The sequence below is a fragment of the Ochotona curzoniae genome, unplaced genomic scaffold, assembly GCF_017591425.1.
Source record: "Ochotona curzoniae isolate NIBS_2020 unplaced genomic scaffold, NIBS_Ocur_1.0 contig_3622, whole genome shotgun sequence".
Lineage (NCBI taxonomy): Eukaryota > Metazoa > Chordata > Mammalia > Lagomorpha > Ochotonidae > Ochotona > Ochotona curzoniae.
Window position 1 is genome coordinate 8,530,550 of NW_024465926.1, and position 19,312 is coordinate 8,549,861.

Sequence of the window (19,312 nt, forward strand, 5' to 3'; positions counted from 1 at the left end):
GAAATAATAGAAAGCTGACTAGTAAGTCAGGTTTCTGATAATTGCAGCTCAGTTCATCAGGGATAAAGTGCTCCTGTTATAATGGAGCCCCTACTTGAAGTGTGTCATGACGAAGAACTTGGCCTCTGCGCTTGAGCAAAGCCTCTGCAAGCATCCCACTCTGCGTTCAGGTAGTGTTTCTGAAGAAGCGCTTCCCTATGGCACTCTTCAGTGAGGTGGTGTTGACTAAGAGGGAGATCATCTCCCTAAAGGGGAGGGGAGAAGGTCCAGTGGACTTTAGGCAGTGGTGTCAGTGGAAACCACTGGGAAAGCCAAGCATTGGTGGGATCACAAATGGCAAGATCCGTTTGGTTAGAAAACAGGCAGCTCTGTGACCCTAGCAGGATGTGGATTGAGGAGCCGGGACAGCATATCAAGAAAGAAGACAGATCAGATGAAGACTAGAAGGAGTAGGAAGTGATAAATGCATTGCTGCCTGGAAATGTTGAAAGGTTACAATTTGCTAGCAGCTGTAGTGGAATGGACAGGAACCCACATATTCCCAGGCTTGCAGGGGAGAAAAGTGCTAAGAAGCCCTTGAGTTACTTACCCAGGGAGATGACATCATCCTTGCTGAGGTTTTTGTCATTTTTTTGTTTTGTTTTTAAATTTTTATTGGAAAGTCACCCATACAGAAAGGAAGATCCATCCACTGATTCACTCCCCTCGTGGAAGCAACGACCAGAGCTGAGCCAATCCGAAGCCAGGAGTCAAGAACCTCTTCTGGTTCTCCCACATGGGTGCAGGGTCCCAAGGCAGGGAACTGGATGGGAAACTGGGCTGCTGGGATTAGAACCAGCGCCCATGCAGGATTCCAGCAAGTTCAAGGCAAGGACTTTAGCACTAGGCTACTGTGCTAGGTGCCACCCTTGCTATTTGAAAAGAGTGATCTGACTGCTGTGAGAGGAAGTAGAATTAGATAAGGAAACATCAAAGTTCATAAGGTATCATAACAACTCCACATGGGGTTAGAAGTACCTTGGACTAGCTTATTGCCATAAAACTGGATGGATTCAGGAAGTGGCAATTAAGAGCTACAGAACTTGCTAATGAAGTGCTTTGTGAGGGTTAGGGAAGAGAATACCATTCCCCAGGGTAAGGAACCTGGACTGCCTGCCCTCATCCCCACCTCACCAGGATCCGTGTTTCTTCAAACACAGAGTCAGTTGCAAATTAAGGATGTTGGCGAAGGGGCAGGTATTCTAGTAGAGCACGTTAAACCACTTGGGGATGCCTACAGCTCTGAGGCTGGATTCCTTCCCTCCTCCAACTCCATGCTAATCTGCACTCTATGGTTAGATGATGACTCAGACATGTGGGAAACATGGATGGAATTCCTGGCTCCAGGCTAACCCCTTGCCAGCTGTTGGCAGGCATTTAGGGAGTGAGCCAGCATTTTAAAAAATCTCTTCTTGGGCCTGGTGCGATAGTGTAGTGGTTAAAGTGCTCACCTTGCAGGCACTGGGATCCCATATGGACACCAGTTCGTACAGACTGCCCCACTTCCCATCCTGGGAAAAGCAGTCCAGGATGGCCCAAAGCCTTGGAACCTTGCACCCACATGGGAGACCCAGAAGAAGCTCCGGATCAGCTCAGCTCCAGCCATTGCAGACACCTGGGGAGTGAACCAGCAGATGGAAGATCTTTCTCTGTGTCTCCCTTAGATCTGCTTTAGATTTACTCTCCCAGTAAACCTGATTTTCCAATTAAAAATAAATTAAAAAATAAAAAACCTGCCCTTCAGAGAGACTGTAGAAAGCAGGATGAGGAGCAAGGCAGTCTAGCTTGCGGCAGGGCCACGGCCCTTTGCACTAAAGAAAACGATGGGAATAGGCAAGTTCACTTCTGTCTCCTTAAACGTTGAGAATATCAAGAAGAAAAATGAATTATGTTGCCAGCAACTGAAGTGTGCAGTTATTAATGGGTGAAGTTTCTTCAACGAGCCCAGAATCTGAAGGAGTTAGGTTAGTGGAGCCCACCACAGGAGCTACCTGTGGTTAGTGAGCATTCGAAATGTAGCATGATGTGAATTGAGATATAAAAACACACCAGACGTCTTAAGAAAACTATGTGGAAAAAACAATATAAAAGATCTCAAAAATTTTTTAAATATTTGCATTTATTGGAAAGGCACATTTACAGAGGAGAGGCAAAGATCTTGCATCCACTGGTTCACTCCCCAAGTGGCCACAAGGGCTGGACTGAGCCAACCCGTAGCCAGAAGCTTCTTCTGGGTCTCCCACATGGATGCAGTGTCCCAAGCCTCTGGGTCATCCTTCACTGCTTTGTAAGGACATATGCAGGGAAGACTTGGCACGATAGCATTGTGGTTAAAGTCCTCGCCTTGCACGTGCCAGGATCCCATATGGGTGCCAGTTCTAATCCCGGCGGCCCTGCTTCCCATCCAGCTCCTTGTTTGTGACCTAAGAAAGCAGTTGAGGACGGCCCAAGGCCTTGGAACCCTGCACCCATGTGGGAGACCTGGAAGAGCTCCTAGCTCCTGGCTTCAGATTGGCTCAGCTCTGGCCATGCGTCTGCTTGGGGAGTGAACCATTGGATGGAACATCTTCCTCTCCTCTCTGTATATCTGACGTTCCAATAAAAATTAGTAAATCTTTTTTTTAAAAAAAAAAGACACGTGCAGGGAGCTGGAGGGGAAGTGGAGCAGCCAGGACATGAACCAGTGCCCATATGGACTGCCAGCACTTGCAGATAGAGGATTAGCCTGTAATACCATTCTGGTGGCCCCTCAGAATTTTTTAAAATTTTGTTTACACATCTAAATGAGTACTTCAGGTATACAAATAAATGAATAACGTTATTTCCCCCCATTCTGTCTTTTTAATGTGCCATCAAACGTTTTTAAATCACAAAATAATGTTTTACGTTTCAATCACACAGCACTTTCAGGGAGGGGCTGGCCTTTGGCACAGTGGATTGAGCCAATGCCTGCAACGCTGGAATGCCTTATTGGAACTGCTTGGAGTCCCAGCTGCTCCACTTCCATTCCAGCTCCCTACTAGTGCACCTGAGAAAGCAGCAGAAAATGGCCCAACTCCTGGCCCCTGGCTTAGTCCTGTCACTGCTGCCATTCAGAGTGACCTAGTGGGTGGAAGCTCTTTTAGTCCACCTTTCGATAAATACATCTTTAACAAAAAAGTTCAGAGTAGTGTTCCCAAATACATCATCTCATTTGAAGTCATCTTTAACCCGACCAACAGCTCCCGCCAGTCAATTAGGAACATCCCACAACAAAACCACCCGGGAACAGCGAGTACTGGGACTGTGGCTCCACCCGCCTACGGAAGACTACAAGAGCCAGTGTGCACTGCGCGTGCCCGGAAGGGGCAGCCGCATACACGTCATTTCCTGCATGCCCCTGCTGCTGGTAATCTGGGGCAGATTGAGGTGTAGGGTTGTTGTCAATGGCGTCGTGTTTGACTTGCCGATCGCTTTTCTGTAGGAAAAGGTTGTGAGGAGTGCACTCCTCCAAACGAGTGTCTCGTGCCTTTGTTTCCGGAAGTGTCCTCAGCCGCAGCGTGCGCGGCCAGCGCTTGCCGCCGGACCCAGTGAGTCCCGCGCTCACGTCGTCCCCAGCCCGCGGGTGCAGTGCGCCTGGCGTCCTCACTTCTTTGGAGTTCCCGTCCTGGTTTCTAAAAGAGCCAACAAAGCTCTGCTTCTGGGAGCTGCTCTAAAACCCTCATCCCCCGCCTAGCAGCTCACTTAACGAACCCTGGGAGAGAATGTGGATTCTTGGGTTGGTGGGAGGTGTGGACTCCTGTTCCCAAGGAATGAATGCCTGTTGAACTGAGTCCCAGGGTGGAGGCTATCAGAAGCAGCACGCACCCAGGCTCCCGCGCCCTTTGGTTTGCAGTGCTTAGCTGTGCCCATTGCCATACGACCTCATCTTGTCCCAAAAGAATTTGGATATAATTGAGTCTGGATGAGGTTAGGACAAGTCTAGTGACTTGATACCAAGCCAAAATCATCAAATGTTTTGTCATTTTAATCACAGTTGAGATTAATTACTCAGCACACCGGAGCAGTTGCTGTTACTGTTTTAATCCTCACAAAAACCCAAATAGTTTTGTTTCTGTTTTGAGACAGCATTCCCATCCACTGGTTTATTTTAAATGCCCACAAAAGCTGGGATTTCTGGGCTGAAGCTGAGAACTAAGAACTAACTCCAGGTCTTCCCACACTGGTGGCTAGACCTGATGAGTTCAGGCATCACCGCAGTCTTCCAGGGTCTCTGCTGTCAGGTACCTGGAGTCTGGATCCAGGTGCTCCATTCTGGGATGTGGTCATCCTAACCAGCATCTCAAACATGAGGCCAAATGCCCGCCCCGTCCAAATTTACACAGATGCAGAGAGGTCAGGAGCCAACCAGATAGGTAATTTGTGGAAAAATTAGAATTAAGCCCCCAGAAAGGGGCACCTGAAAGACCACACCTTTAAAGATCACAAACGGGAATTTGCTAGGGGGCACAGAATACCAGTGTACCACAGGGGAAAGAGCAGGAGACATGCTTGGAAAGGAGGACGGGGAAGAAGAGCCTTGTGGGTGAGGATGTGTCCAGAGCAAGCTGAAGTCTGCATCCCTCTGCTGTTTCCCAATGAAAACTGAGCCATCGTTCCATCGTGCTCTGTGTGGGATAGCAGATTGAGATTAAAAGTCAAGGAGTCTTGGAGCTGGGGGGCTTTAGGGCTTGCTCTTGGCTCTTTCATTAGTGATGGATGTGGCAGGAGAAATGGGCCATCAAGTTGAAGATAGAGGAGACTCCGTCTGAACAGTCATGGCGCCTTTGGAGGACCATGACATGAAGTCCTGGTGTGAGACTGCTGCCATCTTCCACTCATTCTCCTTTCAGTCCTTCAGATCGAGGCATCGACACCAGCTCTGACCATGTGGACGGCAGATGAGATTGCTCAGCTGTGCTATGAGCACTATGGGGTCAGGCTGCCCAAGCAGGGGAAGCCTGAGCCAGATCGCGAGTGGACTTTATTGGCAGCCATCGTGAAGATACAGTGTCCACCCGCGAAGCCAGGGCCAGGTGAGGTCTCTTCTCCTTGGGCTGCTGCCGCTGCCTGTCAGTGATGCTAGAACTGGTCAAGGCTATGCAGGGGTAGCTGTGGGCAGGGTGATAACTAGGGTAACGGAACTGGTTTCCACCAGGCTGGAACTGCAGTCATGTGGAGTCCATGGGAGGAATGGCCAGACCCTCTGAGAACTCAAGTGTTTTTTTCCTTTCAGTGACAAAGGAAGTTGTCTCGATGGGAACAGGAACAAAGTGCATAGGCCAGTCCAAAATGAGGAGGAGCGGTAAGCACCGGAGGGGACCTAAACAAACTGTCTTTCTGGGAACCGTAGAAACCAGGATCTAGGTGACCCCTTTCCCTCTGTTTGGGAAAAGAGGCCCAGTTGCTTAAGGTGGCTAACCTTTCATTGCCTACGAGTGTTGCTGCAGTTGGAAGGACAGTACTCCTTTACGCATGGAGATCCAACAGCAAAACAGAGCACCCTGGCCCCAAGGAACAAGCCTCCTGAATGAACTGAAAGCCAACCAAGTTTTGCCATGTCAGATCTGGAAGACTTTAGGGATTTGTAGCAAGTGGGGACCACAGCTTAAGTGACCTCAAAGCCCCAGAAAGGACTCTGAAATTAAATGGAGCTTTGGGCATCAATACGAATATGGGAATACCCCACTCCCACCCCCCAAAAATACAGGAATCCTTTAGGGGTCTATAATCTTCACCATCTGCTTCCAGTGACCAAGTTCTTTCATTTGCTTAGCTTGGTGTCCTTTCTGTGAGCGAGTTCTTTGAGGATCACTGCAGCCTAAACTTGATGGAACTGTATTCCCGGGAGCAGGCCTGTGCTAACAGGGTACAAGAATCTCTGGACTACTGTCCTTCACATAAATCTTTCTATAGATCAGAACTCCTGACGAAGCACAAGTCAGCACACCATGAAACATTTTGGACTGTCTAGAGACATTTTGGTCACCAACTGGGGGAGGAAGGTAACTCCCGCAGTTCATGGGTCAGGCATGCTGCTTAGTGTCCCGAGACACCGGGGAGACCCTCCCACGGAACATTCTGGCCTGTGATATCTGCAGGGCCGAGTTATACTCTGCTGTAAATGCAATGCTGTTAATGGTTAATATACTTCCTGGCAGGGGCCTCCAGGGGCTCGCTGGCCATCCTCAGTGCTGGGAGGACTGTTGCTTCTGGGGACAGGGACTATCCAGGCTCCATGTGCCTTCACCACTGTCTTGTCTTTGCCTCCAGGAGACATTCTCAACGATAGCCATGCAGAAATCATAGCCAGGAGAGGTTTCCAGAGGTAAGGCCACATTGTGGGAGACTCCAGTTTGACAGATCTGGGGTGGACTCAATAAATCTGCAATTCTAAAAAATTCCCAAATAATACAGTTTATGTTGTCTACAAACCTCATTTTGAATAGCCCTGTGCCCTGGGCTGGTGCTTCTTAAACTTGAGTGTGTATTGGAATCACCCAGCCAACTTCAGGCCCAGTCCCAGAGTCAGCAGATCCCGGGTGGAGCCTGAGCAATTGCATTTCTGACACATTGCCAGGTGATGCTGAGGCTTCCGGTGCAGGGACACTGAGAACCATTGATCTAATCACTTTCATGTTTCAGATAACCACCTGACGTGCCGTAACTGACTCTTAGGAAGCTGGCACTCCTTGGTTCTTATTGTATTGTACATCTTTAGGTACCTTCTCCATCAGCTCCAGTTGGCAGCCACTATGAAAGAGAGGAGTATCTTTGTCCCAGGAACTCAAAAAGGACTCTGGAAGCTCAGACCAGACCACTTTTTTGTGTTTTTCTCCAGCCACACACCCTGTAAGAATATTCAGGCTTTTGAATTAACATTGCATTGTCTGTTTTTTGTTTGTCTTACTTATTATAGATAAATTTCTCAAAAAGGAAGTAGGGGAGGGCACCACCTTTGGCAGTAGTTTACCAAAACTTCGCAAGATACGAAGCCAAAACTGGGGCTTAAAATTCCAAAATCTTACTATGATGGCTTATCCTGACACTCATTTCATTCACTCACTCATTGGAAGCATATTCTCTTAACTTGTGACACATTGGGTATATAGCAGACAATCAGACCAGTACATGGCTGACCCGCAGATAGTATTTCAGGGAATGTGCATAGCCACAGAGTGAATTTTGATGAGTTATAAGAGGATGTTATTGTAGCTGTTTCAGACAAAAAAAAGAGCAAGAGCATCAATTCTGTCCTATTTTTGGGTTCTGTTTTCTGATTTTGTCCTTGAAAATTAGAAATGTTGGGCCCAATGCAGTAGCCTAGTGGCTAAAGTCCTCGCCTTGCACGTGCTGGGATCCCATACAGGTGCCAGTTGATGTCTCAGTGGCCTCACTTGCCATCCAGCTCCCTGCTGTGGCCTGGGAAAGCAGTTGAACATGGCCCAAGGCTTTGGGATCCTGCACCTGCATGGGAGACCCAGAAGAGGCTCCTGGCTTCTGGCTTTAGATTGGCTCAGTTCCAGCTGTTGCGGCCACTTGGGAAGTGAATTAATGGATGGAATATCTTCTTTGTGTCTCCTCCTGTCTATATATCTTACTTTCCAATGAAAATAAATAAATTTCTTAAAAAAGAGTGGATGGGAAGTCTCCTCACTGGCACAGGGAAATACTGAAGATTTTGAAAACGCTGGTTTAGACCAGGCTGTGGACAGATGATCTTCCTCTCTGTCTCTCCTGCTCTCTGTATATCTGACTTTCAAATAAAAATAAATATATTTTTTTTAAGAAAGCCTATAAAAAATGAATTACTTTGGGATCTTTGTTTATTCAGTTTTTCAGACCTCCACTCTCCTGGAAGCCCCAACATGCTGGGTCCAGAAAAGGGTGTGTCAGTGAAGGATAGCTGGGAAGTGTGTGCGTGCTAACACTCTTTGCTCATCTTGGATCAGCTGGGAGAAAAGATTGATCTTCATTTACAGTGATTCTCGAACTTTACTGCTTGTATCATAATCTCTCTTTTTTTGCTGTTATGATTTATTTTATTTTTATTGGAAAAGTGGATATAGAGAGAGGAGGAGAGACAGAGAGGAAGATCTTCCGTCCAATGATTCACTCCCCAGGCGGCCGCAATGGCTGAAGCTGAGCCAATCTGGAGCCAGGAGCCAGGAGCTCTTCCAGGTCTCCCACATGCAGGTGCAGGGTCCCAAGGCTTTGGGCCGTCTTCGACTGCTTTCCCAGGCCACAAGCAGGGATCTGGATGGGAAGCAGGGCTGCTGGGATTAGAACCGGTGCCCATATGGGATCCTGGCGCTTGCAAGGTGAGGACTTTAATCACTAAGCTATAGCGCAGGGCCCGCATCAGAATCTCTTGGACAGCTTATTGTAACACATGTCTGGGTCCTGCCTTCTGGTGGACCCAAGTTATGGGCCCCCAAGTTTGTGTGTGACAAATTCCTGAGGGTCACTTAGAGCCAGTGGCTTAAGGAGTTCTTTGTGCTGCAGGCGGGGATGCCTCCATCATTCCAATGCTTGAGTTTGAAGAACAGCCCTGTTGCCCTGTCGACAGGGGTTGGACTGACAGCTACTCAGGCGAAGCCGCTGTTCACCTGGAAGCTCCTGGAAATAAAAGGACGTGTGACAGCTCTGTCAACCCTGCAAACAAAAAGATGAGGCTTGAGCCTGGTACCCCCGTCCAGGAGGTAGCCAATGGAGCAGCTCACCATGGGAAGCCCATCCCACCAGATGCCCGTAGCTGTGCTGTGGAGATACCGACTGCAGTCACCCGAATAGACCTCAGTGGTGCCAAAGTGGTAGATGTTTACAGAACCGGAGCCAAGTGTGTGCCTGGAGAAGCCGAGGACCCAAGGAGACCTGGTGCTGCGTACCACCAAGTGGGGCTGCTCCGAGTGAAGCCAGGCCGCGGTGACAGGACTTGCTCCATGTCTTGCAGTGACAAGGTGGCCCGATGGAATGTCCTTGGGTGCCAAGGTGCCCTGTTGATGCATTTCCTGGAAGAGCCCATCTACCTGTCAGCTGTGGTCATTGGGAAATGCCCATACAGCCAGGAAGCCATGGAGAGAGCGCTGGTGGGGAGGTGAGAGGACGGGGAGGGAGGCTCGGCGGGAGGCAGGCCAGTCCGAAAGGGGCCAGGGAGTCTTGGAAATGTTTTGATCCAATTCCGCTTTCTAGGGATGTCTGCACGGAAAAGGAAATGTTCAGATATTAAGCTTTGTGTAAGACAATGTTAAAGAAGAAAATGAAACTTGTTATACCCAGCAGTAGGAAATCAGGTGATTTTGGTTTTGTTTAAAATGATACTGTTGAATATTTAACTTGAAGACATGGCCGTCATGCTTAAGGGATGACTTAGAAGATAAAAATGAGCTCAGTTGGGTCTCAAAGTGTATGTGTATTAAAAAAAAACCTGTGAAAGGATGTATGTCACAGTATTAATTGATCTCTAAGCTGCGGCATTACAAGCAGTTTAGCTTTTCTGTTGTTACTGTTTTCTCGTACTTCTGCAATATACTTACATCACCATTATAATTTAAAAATCCCTTAGTTGTAACTTTTTTTTAAAGATTTTTTTCTTTTAATTTTTATCGGAAAGTCAGGTCTATAGAAGAGGAGAGACAGAGAAGATCTTCCGTCCAATGATTCACTCCCCAAGTGACTGCAATGGCCAGAGCTGAGCTGATCTGAAGCCAGGAGCCAGGAACTTCTCCCAGGTCTCCCACGCGGGTGCAGGGTCCCAAGGCTTTGGGCCGTCCTCGACTGCTTTACCAAGCAACAAGCAGGGAGCTGGATGGGAAGTGGGGCTGCTGGGATTAGAACCGATGACCATACGCGATCCTGGCGCTTGCAAGGCGAGGACTTTAGCCACTAGGCTACCATGCCAGGCCCCATTAGTTGTAACTTTTGGGAAAAATGAAATAATAGGATGACCACATTTATGACTGCTTCAGCATAGTCATCTCAGAGGAGGCAGCCCGATCTCGTTAATGCTGTGGTGAATGAGGGACAGGCAAAGCTATGGCCAGGGGAAGCATTTGGGCCCATGTCCAGCATATAGCACCTGAAGCAAACTTCAGAAAACAGTCCCAAGAGATGACCCAATGAAATAAATTTTAAAAGTACATAGCCAAGGGCCTGGCGGCGTGGCCTAGCAGCAAAAGTCCTCGCCTTGAACGTGCCAGGATCCCATATGGGCGCCGGTTCTAATTCCAGCAGCCCCACTTTTTTGTAAAGATTTATTTTTATTATGTTTTTATTGGAAAGGCGGATATACAGAGAGGAGAGACAGAGAGGAAGATCTTCCGTCCAATGATTCACTCCCCAAGTGAGCACAACGGCCGATGCTATGCCGATCCAAAGCCAGGAGCCTCTTCCGGGTCTCCCACGCGGGTGCAGGGTCCCAAAGCTTTGGGCCGTCCTCAACTGCTTTCCCAGGCCACAGGCAGGGAGCTGGAAGGGAAGTGGGGCTGCCGGGATTAGAACCGGCACCCATATGGGATCCCGGGCGTGCAAGGCGAGGACCTTAACCACTTGCGCCACCGCGCCGGGCCCAAATAATTCTTTAAAAAAAAAATACATAGCCAATAAAAATGAAAGCACATATTCACACAAAATTTGCATATAGATGCTCATAGCAGCATTACTCATATGGCCAAGAAGTAAAATAACCCCAATGTCCCTTACTAGAAGAATGAAGAATTACACAATGTTGTATATCCATTCAGACAATGGAATATATTCAAAAAGGACAACTGGGCCCGGTGTGGTGGCCTAGTGGCTAAAATCCTCCCCTGAACGTACCAGATGCCATGTTCTAATGTTCTAACCAAGCACCGGTTCTAATCCCGGCAGCCCTGCTTCCCATCCAGCTCCCTGCATGAGGCCTGGGAAAGCAGTCGAGGACGGCCCAAAGTCTTGGGACCCTGCACCCACATGGGAGACCCAGAAGAAACTCTGGGCTCCTGGCTTCAGATTGGCTCAACACTGGTCATTGCGGCTGCTTGGGGAGTGAACCATCAGACGGAAGATCTTCTCTGTCTCCCCTCTTCTCTGTACATCTGACTTTGCAATAAAAACAAAATAAACCTTTAAAAAAAAAGGACCGAACTACTGATAAATTCTCTCACTTGAATGAACTTTAAGAACAGCATGCTAATAAAATAAGTCATGTATCATACGATCTTTTATAGGTGAAATGTCTAGAAAAGTTAAATCCACAGAGACGGAGGATGACTGGTTGGGGGTGCAGGAGGAAGGGCCTGGAGAGTGACTGTCCTGTGGGTGTGAAGGAAACAATAGGAACGTAGATTTGCGTGATGGCTCCACAACTCTGTGAAAACACTAAAAACTAAAAACTGTTAAATTACACATTTGGGTAAAATCCTTTTTACATATCTTCTGTTGTCTCCATATATATGTTTGTGGTTTTTGTTGTGTTTTCAAAACCAGCTCTCAGCGTTGTGCCCAGGACATTTACTCCATTTTCTCTATTTTGGAAATTGAAGTTGACACTTGCTCAGTTCTGTACCAGCATCACGTTGGTACCTAGTTTATGTGAAAGATACAGAGAAAAAAATATGCTAAGATCTTTAAAAATAAGGAAAACAATAAGATAATTTTGGCTTCTGCTGTTTGAAACTTTCCCTAGGAAATTGATGCCCACGGGTTTGTATTTCTGCTGCGGGTTTTCAGGCTTCCCGACGCCTCTGTCAGGAATGTGTGGGTGTTATGGATGCTGCTGCCCTGAGTCCTGGGGAGGGACTGTCCCCGGCCATGAGGTCCCTGTGCTCTGGATTCCCTCCTCCTGCTGTCTGCTGCTGGCCTGAATACTGAAGCACTGCCACACGTGTCTGAGGGCCTCTGCTGCCCCTGCAGCCTACGGATGGTGATGGGGTTCACGATCCTGGATGCCCTTGCTCTGGCAGTGTACATCAACTTAATTCGTTTTTTCTTTTAGGTGTCAGAATGTTTCAACTCTACCCAAAGGCTTTGCAGTTCAACAGCCAAACATACAGCAGTCAGATTTGCAGTTTGAACAGAGCCGCTGCGCAGTACAGGCAAGGAAAGGTGACAGTCCAGGCCGACTTGTTCCCTGTGGGGCAGGTAAGGGATCCAAGTTAGGCCTACCCTGGAGTCACATCTGTGACCAGGAGTAGCCTGCCAGCTTAGGAAGGCAGCGTGACCGGCCGAGCAGTCAGTAGTGTGGGCGTTAGGGGGCCAAGCTTCTGCTGTGTGTGACTTGAAACGAGCTACTTATTATCCTCTTGCTGCCCAGCTTTCTCTCCAGGTTAGAAGATTGTGGTTATTGGGAAGTTTGAGAAACTATTTAGTGCATTTACTTTATGCCCAGCATATAATAAAGCTCAGTGATTGTTAGTGTGACAGTGGGTCAGGAACCTCCTTACCCTATTGTATGCTGGAGTCACTATCTCTGATGTCATATCTAACTGTCAGGGACCTGCAAAGTCAGAGAAATAGGTTTTTTAAATATTTGTGGTATTCAAAAAACATGCACAGTTTTAACCTCGAAATCTTACCTTTTTGTAGCCATCAGCTGGAGCGCAGTTCCTGAACAGCCATTAGATGTTACTGCCAATGGCTTTCCCCAGGGAACTACAAAGAAGAAAATTGGAAGCCTTCAAGCCAGGTATAGAATATTAGGCAAGAAAGATGAGACAGAGTGAAAAATCTTCCAGCTGCTAGATCACTCCCCAAATAGCCCCAATGGCTAGAGCTGAGCCAGTCCGAAGCCAGGAGCCAGGAGCAACTTCTCGGTCTCCCACATGGGTGCAGGGTCCCAAGGCTTTGGGCACATCAACTTCTGCTTTTCCCAGACCATCAACAGGGAGCTGGATGGGAAGTGGAGCAGCCAGGATACAAATGGGTGCCTGAATGGGATTCAAGCACTTGCAAGAGGAGGATTAGCCAAATGAGCCACTCTGACTCTCCCTCTCCCAAAACCATATTTTTTTAAAAGATATATTTTTATTTGAAAGGCAAATTATCCAGAGTAAGAAGGAAATATAGAGAAGGTCTTCTATCCACTGATTCACTCCCTAAATGGCTGCATTTTGGCCACAGCTGAGCTGATCTGAAGCTGAACTCCAGGAGCTTTTTCTGGATCTCCGATGTGGGTAGAGAGTCCCACGGCTTTGAGCCATTCTCCTCTGCCTTTCCAGGCAATAAGCAGAGAGCTGGATTGGAAGTGGAGCAGCTGGGATATGAGCTGGTACCCACGTGGGATGCGAGCTCCACAGGGTAGAGGATTAGTTTGCTGTACTGTCACACCAGTTTCCCTCGCCATTTTTTGCAAATAGGGAGAATTCTTCATTGAATTTTGCCACTAGAGATTTTGATTTAATGCATAAGCATTGGAACCTAGGAATCGTTCATGAAGCTTTGCAGTGTTCGGACAGGTGAGAAGAGCTGAAGTGTAGGCCCTGTAGCCGCTGACGTAAGAGAGCATTTCACTACTGGAGGTTCACATACCTGCTTCTGTGTGCCTCTCTTACTGAAGCCTTGGCCAAGCTCACCAACTCTGCTTTCCTGTCTGGTGGTTTTGAGGTGGTCTGGAATAGCCAGAGGGTGGAGGGGTTTGCAGGAGAGTGGCCTGCCTGCTGGAGAATCTCCGCCCTAGTCTGAATCGAGCTGCCACCTGCATGACTGTTGCAGGACTTCCACAGTTTACAGCTGGTCTCTAATTTTTTTAAAGATTTATTTATTTTTGGGGCCCGGTGCAATAACATAGTAGTTAAAGTCCTCACCTTGCACGCGCCAGGATCCCATATGGGCACCAGTTCTAATCTCAGCGGCTCCACTTCCCATCCAGCTCCCTGCTTGTGACCTGGGAAAGCAGTCGAAGATGGCCCAAAACCTTGGGACCCTGCAACTGCGTGGGAGACCTGGGAGAAGTTCCTGGCTCCTGGCGTCAGATTGGCTCAGCCCCAGCCGTTGTGCTCACTTGGGGAGTGAACCATTGGACGGAAGATCTTCCTCTCTCTCTCTCCTCCTCTCTGTATATCCACCTTTCCAATAAATTTTTTTTTAAAAGTTCACAGATGGATTTGTTTTGTTTCTTTTTGACATGCCATTTTGCTTGCCTCTAAACAAGAAAATCCAACTTACATGTTTTTACCCTTTTTTGTTTTGTTTTTGTGAAAGCTGTTTCTACAGCCGCTGATTGCCAGGGCTCAAAGAGCCTCCACAGCCGAGCCGCCAACATCCAGTAGCACAGGCTATAGAGTTGATCATATATACTAAATTGTTGGGGGTAGGGGTTTCTGGAAGCTTTTTCTTGCTGCTATTGGGCCATCTTTGTACTCCCTGGGAGACCGGCCCTCAGCCACACACCACAGAATAGAGCAGAGCAGGTCACGTTTCCTACCATGCCATCTCATCAATGACAGCCTCGCCATCTTCCGTCTGTGCCTTCGGTATGGCTGCCTTGCTCAGAATAAAGGTGTTCTTTTTCTCTTTTTAAGATGTGTTCCTACTATTCTTATTTGAAAGGCAGAGTTACAGAGAGACAAAGAGGAAGAGAGAGATTTCCGATTCTCTGTTGACTTCCACAACATGTGGAAGATAGGAGCTTCAGCCACATCTCCCACGTGGTGCAGGGGCCCAAGCACGTAGGACGTTAGGCATTAGTAGGGATCTGCACTTAAACGTGTGTCTATATGGGATGCCAGTGTCACAGGTGAAATCTCAGTCCGTTACACCACTCTGCCAGGCCCAAATGCTCTTCTTTGCCAGGTCCATACCCTCTTGTTTTTATTATTATTTTTTTATTTGAAATGCAGATTTACAGAGAGAAAGATAGTCCATCGGCCAAGACTGTGAGTTGTTAACAGACACGGCATCTCCCATCTTCTAGAGGTGTTTTATGAATTTGTGTGTGAGCAAAGGAAGGCATCATGTACTCCTGTAGCTAAGGTTGTGTCTGACCTGGATGAACAGAAACCCAGAAGGTGTAGGTGGGCTCATAAGCAATTAGCATTCCCTTACAGAATCCCTGGCAGTGGGCTCTGGCTGAGGACAAGTTTTAATCACATCCTGACCTCTGCCTTCCTAACCTGGTAGTGCTTTCCATTGCCTGTAAACATTATTACACATTTTTACCTTAAAAGGAAGTAGCCAGGGAGTCAGTGCAATGGCTCAGTTAGCTAATCCTCTGCCTGGAACCACCAGCATCCAATATGGGAGCCGGTTTGTGTCCCAGATACTCTACTTCCCTTCCAGCTCCCTGCTTGTGACCTGGAAAAGCAGTGGAAAATGACCCAGAGTCTTGGGACCCTGAACCCACTGGGAGACCTGGAAGAAGCTCCTAGCTCTTGGCTTCAGATTGGCTAGCTCTGACCATTGCAGTAATTTGGGCAGTAAACCAGCAGATGGAAGGTATTTTTCTCAGTGTCTCTCTTCTCTCTGTAAATCTGCCTTTCCAATAAAAATAAATAGATCTTAAAAAAAAATTAGCTAGAAGAGTCTTACAGATATGTGGGAGCCAAAGTATAGTGGTTCTACCCTAGTGTTCCCCAGTTGAGCTTGTCACTTGAATGATTCCATTGCTGATGCTGGTGTTTGTTAAGGACCTGGTACATAGTAAATGTTCAATAAATTATCTTTGCCTTCTTTTTCCAAACAGATCCCGAATCAGCAAAGTGGAACTCTTCAGATCATTCCAAAAGCTACTCAGCAGCATGGCAGAGGACAAGTGGCCAGACTCCCTCAGGTGACGCCGCAGGCTTGGGTTTTTTCTCACTTGGGAAGCCTTCTGTTTTAATTCAGTTTATGAGTGGTGGGAAGCTTTTAGCAGGATAGTGGATTAAACAAGCCCGTAGGAACTATTGTTGATTGCGTGCTGTGCTGTCTTCTCGGCCCTGCTTAGCATTGGGTAGGAATTTAGAGGGTCTGCCTTGTCACCAGTGGTCAAAATGGGCCACCTTGGACTTTGATCTGAAGTCATTCAGGAAGGAGCAGTTCTGCACTGAACTGTTTACCAGAACACAGGAGGAACATTTGTGTACACAGCAGTATTGTTTTCCTTGTCTATAAATTACTCTCCCCACCACACACACACACTCTTAACCAACAAAATCCTGTAGGAAATTGATCAATCAACTAGAATCAGTATTTGCTACAAGAAGCAACTTTTCTGAGCCAATGCAATGGATCAACTATATGTCAAGTAGGACTAAGAAAGAACTTGGATCCCTTCGGATCTCAGTGAAAAACAAGAGAAGAAACCGGATAAAATTGAAACTCTAAGACATGAATTTCTTCTCTTTATTTTATCTGATTTGTTGGAAGAGTTATTTGAAAGATAATTACAGAGACAGAGACAGGAAGAGAAAGACCTTTGATCCCATGGTTTGCCTCAAATGGTCAAGGCTGGGCCAGGCAGAATTAAGGATCCTGGAACTCCCGCCAGGTCTCCCATGTGGGTGCAGAGGCCCAGGCACCTGGGCTATCCTCCATCACTTTCCCATGTGCTTTTTTATAGGGAGCTAGATTGGAAGTGGAGCAGCTGGGATTCAAACTGATGCTCATGTGTAATGCTGGGGTTGCAGGCACAGCTTACCCTGCACGACAGCACTAGCGGCAGACATCAGCTTCTTCAGTTAGAAGATGGCAATAGTTACATTATGTCACAAGTTAACCAAGAAGATGACAAGGGGTTATATAAAGCACCTGATCCAGATCTGATAGTAAAGTTTTGATAACGAGTCACTGTTGTTTTTCTTTGATCAACACACGCTGCATGGCTGAGATGTGTGAGCCCCAGAATGTTAAAGAAAAGTGTCCAGTCACTTATTAAAGATAATAAGGAAGCAGGGTTTTATAGTAGGAAAAAGAGATGGGCCGAACTGCAAATTCAAACACAAGTAGAAACTTGGAGCCAAGGAGCAAGGTGTGGGGGTCAGTGGATGGAAGATACTAAGGGAACATCAGAGCTAGGGGTTCTCTGCTGAAGGCAGGCAAGGGGGATAAGATGCTAAGATTAAGGAATGAGAAATTTGCTTCAGTATTGCCGGAGATTGAATAACAAGAAATTTGAGGCTAAACTGGCTCAACGGGGTTCTTGATAAAATGAAACTAAGTAGGCCCAGGCTTTAGTCAAAAAGAGGACTCAGAGTCTGACTCACGTTTGCTCAGGGTTATTAGAAAATCCTGTAAGTGGTGAGTGAGCAGTCAGAGACGGCTGGTGGATTTGTGGAGGTATGTTGAACACAGGATGTTAGAAGGAGGCAAGGCATAGATAAGGTGAAAGTGGCTTGTTAGAAAAACCAGAGCAGTAAGTTTCTAATCTCAAGATCCTGTGGAAGTTGTAAATCCTTAGGAAACTTTAAACAAACAAACAAAAAAAATGTTATTCCAGTTGACTGTGATTCTACTAGGATACAAAACTAGCATTCTATTCATTCTTGTGCTAATCCATGTTGCTTTCTAGTGAGTTCGCTAAGAAGCAGACAGGGGTGCTCTAGGAAAGCTTGCTAAAATACTTCTGCTCCTGCGGTTCTGGTTCTAATTCTATCCCGAGGTGGGCTGCATGGTGAGAATCTGTACGCTTGGTGTGGTGTGTGCATTAGGGGGCAGAAGCTGGAGACCTACCAGGAGTACAAGGAGGCAGCAGCCGCTTACCAGGAAGCCTGGAGCACACTCCGAAAGCAGGCCTTTGGATCCTGGATCAGAAACCCACCGGACTATCACCAGTTTAAATGAGAAGAAGTTGTCGGAAGGCTTGCGGGAAGCAAGGCCCTTGAGCTGCCTCCTTCCTTCATAGCAAGCATACCCCAGCTTTTCTGGTGACTGACTCAGGAAAGCAGGGTTTGGGGAGAAGCCTTTTGCTGGAGCACTGTGCCTCAGGTGTGGTACAGATGGACTCCAGAATAGAGAGAATGTCCTCAGCTGATGTAACTCTGCACAAGTGGCAGTTCAGCAATGACTTCAGCATCTGACTTGAAGTCCGGCTCACTGGACCTGGCTGATACCATTCTTGCTCTCTCAGGGAAGAGCTCGTGAGCCAGGCCTGCACAACCCAAAACTATTCTCAGAGCTACCAGGGAAGTCTCGTTTTGCCTGCAGCTGTGAGGGCACATTGGCAGACCACATGTGCCAGTGACCATCATTTCCTAGCATAGACGACCAGAGAACAAAGCAGCAGCAAAGCAGTGAACAAAGCAGTCAAAGCTCAAGAGATACTGTCGGCATGCCTGAACCCAGTGCCCGCCCTGGATTTGCTTCTGTGAGACACATCCCTGCTGTTAAATTGAGCAAGGTTGTTTTAAAAAGCCCCAGGTCCCGGTGCAGTAGCCTAGTGGCAAAAGTTCTCACCTTACACACCAGGATCCGATAAGGGTGCCGGGTCTAATCCCAGCGGACCCCACTTCCCATCCAGCTTGCTGTTTGTGGCCTGGCAAAGCAGTCAAGGACAACCCAGGGCCTCAGGACCCTCTACCCCATAGGAAACCCGGAAGAGGCTCCTGGCTGCTGGCTTCTAATCGGCACAGCTCTGGCCGTTGCGGCCACTTGGAGAGTAAGCCATCGCACGGAAGATCTTCCTCTCTGTCTCTCCTCCTCTCTGTATATCTGACTTTCCAATTAAAAAAAAAAATCTAAAAAAGAAAAAAGAACATCTGGTGTGATGGTTCATCTTGGAACAAGCAAGTCCCAGTGCTGTCTCTTTCAGGTCTGCCTCCAGCTACCTCCTCCCCTCCCTCTGCAGGTTGTAAATCACCGTGTTCCTCTTCCTCTTGGCTCTCTTCAAGAGCGTTAACATGGTCCCGGTGGCGTGGCCTAGCGGCTACAGTCCTCACCTTGAACGCACCAGGATCCCATATGGGCGCCGGTTCTAATCCCAGCAGCTCCACTTCCCATCCAGCTCCCTGCTTGTGGCCTGGGAAAGCAGTCAAGGATGGCCCAAGGCTTTGGGACCCTGCACCCATGTGGGAGACCTGGAGGAAGTTCCTGGCTCCTGGCTTCGGATTGGCACAGCACTGGCTGTTGCAGTCACTTGGGGAGTGAACCATCAAATGAAAGATCTTCCTCTTTGTCTCTCCTCCTCTATGTATATCTTTGCAATTAAAATTTAAAAATCTGAAGAAGAAAGAAAGAGGGCTAGCACAGGAGAACCACCCCTGGAGGCTGTTAGACCCACTCAAGACAGTGATTAACAAAGGCTTGCATGTCCTGGCCTTTGTAACAGGACCTTTGACAGCCTGGCTCCTGGGGACTTAGAAAT

At 47.7% G+C, this 19,312-nt stretch overlaps 1 protein-coding gene and 1 long non-coding RNA gene across 4 annotated transcripts; one reads left to right on the top strand and one right to left on the bottom strand.

Annotated features, from left to right (window-relative positions):
* The first annotated feature begins 3,451 nt into the window (after positions 1-3,451).
* On the top strand, positions 3,452-18,089 carry ADAT1 (adenosine deaminase tRNA specific 1). 2 transcript variants are annotated; one of them, XM_040982350.1, is made up of 10 exons: positions 3,452-3,608; positions 4,911-5,093; positions 5,294-5,362; positions 6,331-6,385; positions 6,779-6,909; positions 8,563-9,154; positions 12,032-12,177; positions 12,622-12,721; positions 15,716-15,802; positions 17,661-18,089. In XM_040982350.1, the coding sequence occupies exons 2-10, from the start codon at positions 4,946-4,948 to the stop codon at positions 17,791-17,793; spliced, it is 1,461 nt and encodes a 486-aa protein (XP_040838284.1). In that variant the 5' UTR covers positions 3,452-3,608; positions 4,911-4,945; the 3' UTR covers positions 17,794-18,089. The 2 variants fall into 2 exon arrangements, with proteins under 2 accessions (XP_040838284.1, XP_040838286.1); XM_040982352.1 differs by lacking the exon at positions 3,452-3,608 and having other exon boundaries at positions 4,583-5,093.
* On the bottom strand, positions 11,547-12,689 carry LOC121157903. Of its 2 annotated transcripts, XR_005884114.1 has the most exons (3): positions 12,612-12,689; positions 12,480-12,532; positions 11,547-12,166 (listed from the first exon to the last, which is right to left on the bottom strand). It is a non-coding gene; the product is annotated as an uncharacterized LOC121157903 (long non-coding RNA). The 2 variants fall into 2 exon arrangements; XR_005884115.1 differs by lacking the exon at positions 12,480-12,532 and having other exon boundaries at positions 12,612-12,666.
* Positions 18,090-19,312: the final 1,223 nt, after the last annotated feature.

Coding starts and splice junctions, on each gene's coding strand:
- ADAT1 (XM_040982350.1), top strand. CDS start 4,946: ATGTGGACGGCAGATGAGATTGCTCAGCTGTGCTATGAGCACTATGGG. Junction 5,094..5,293: donor ACCCGCGAAGCCAGGGCCAG/GTGAGGTCTCTT, acceptor TTTTCCTTTCAG/TGACAAAGGAAGTTGTCTCG. Junction 6,386..6,778: donor GCCAGGAGAGGTTTCCAGAG/GTAAGGCCACAT, acceptor GTACATCTTTAG/GTACCTTCTCCATCAGCTCC.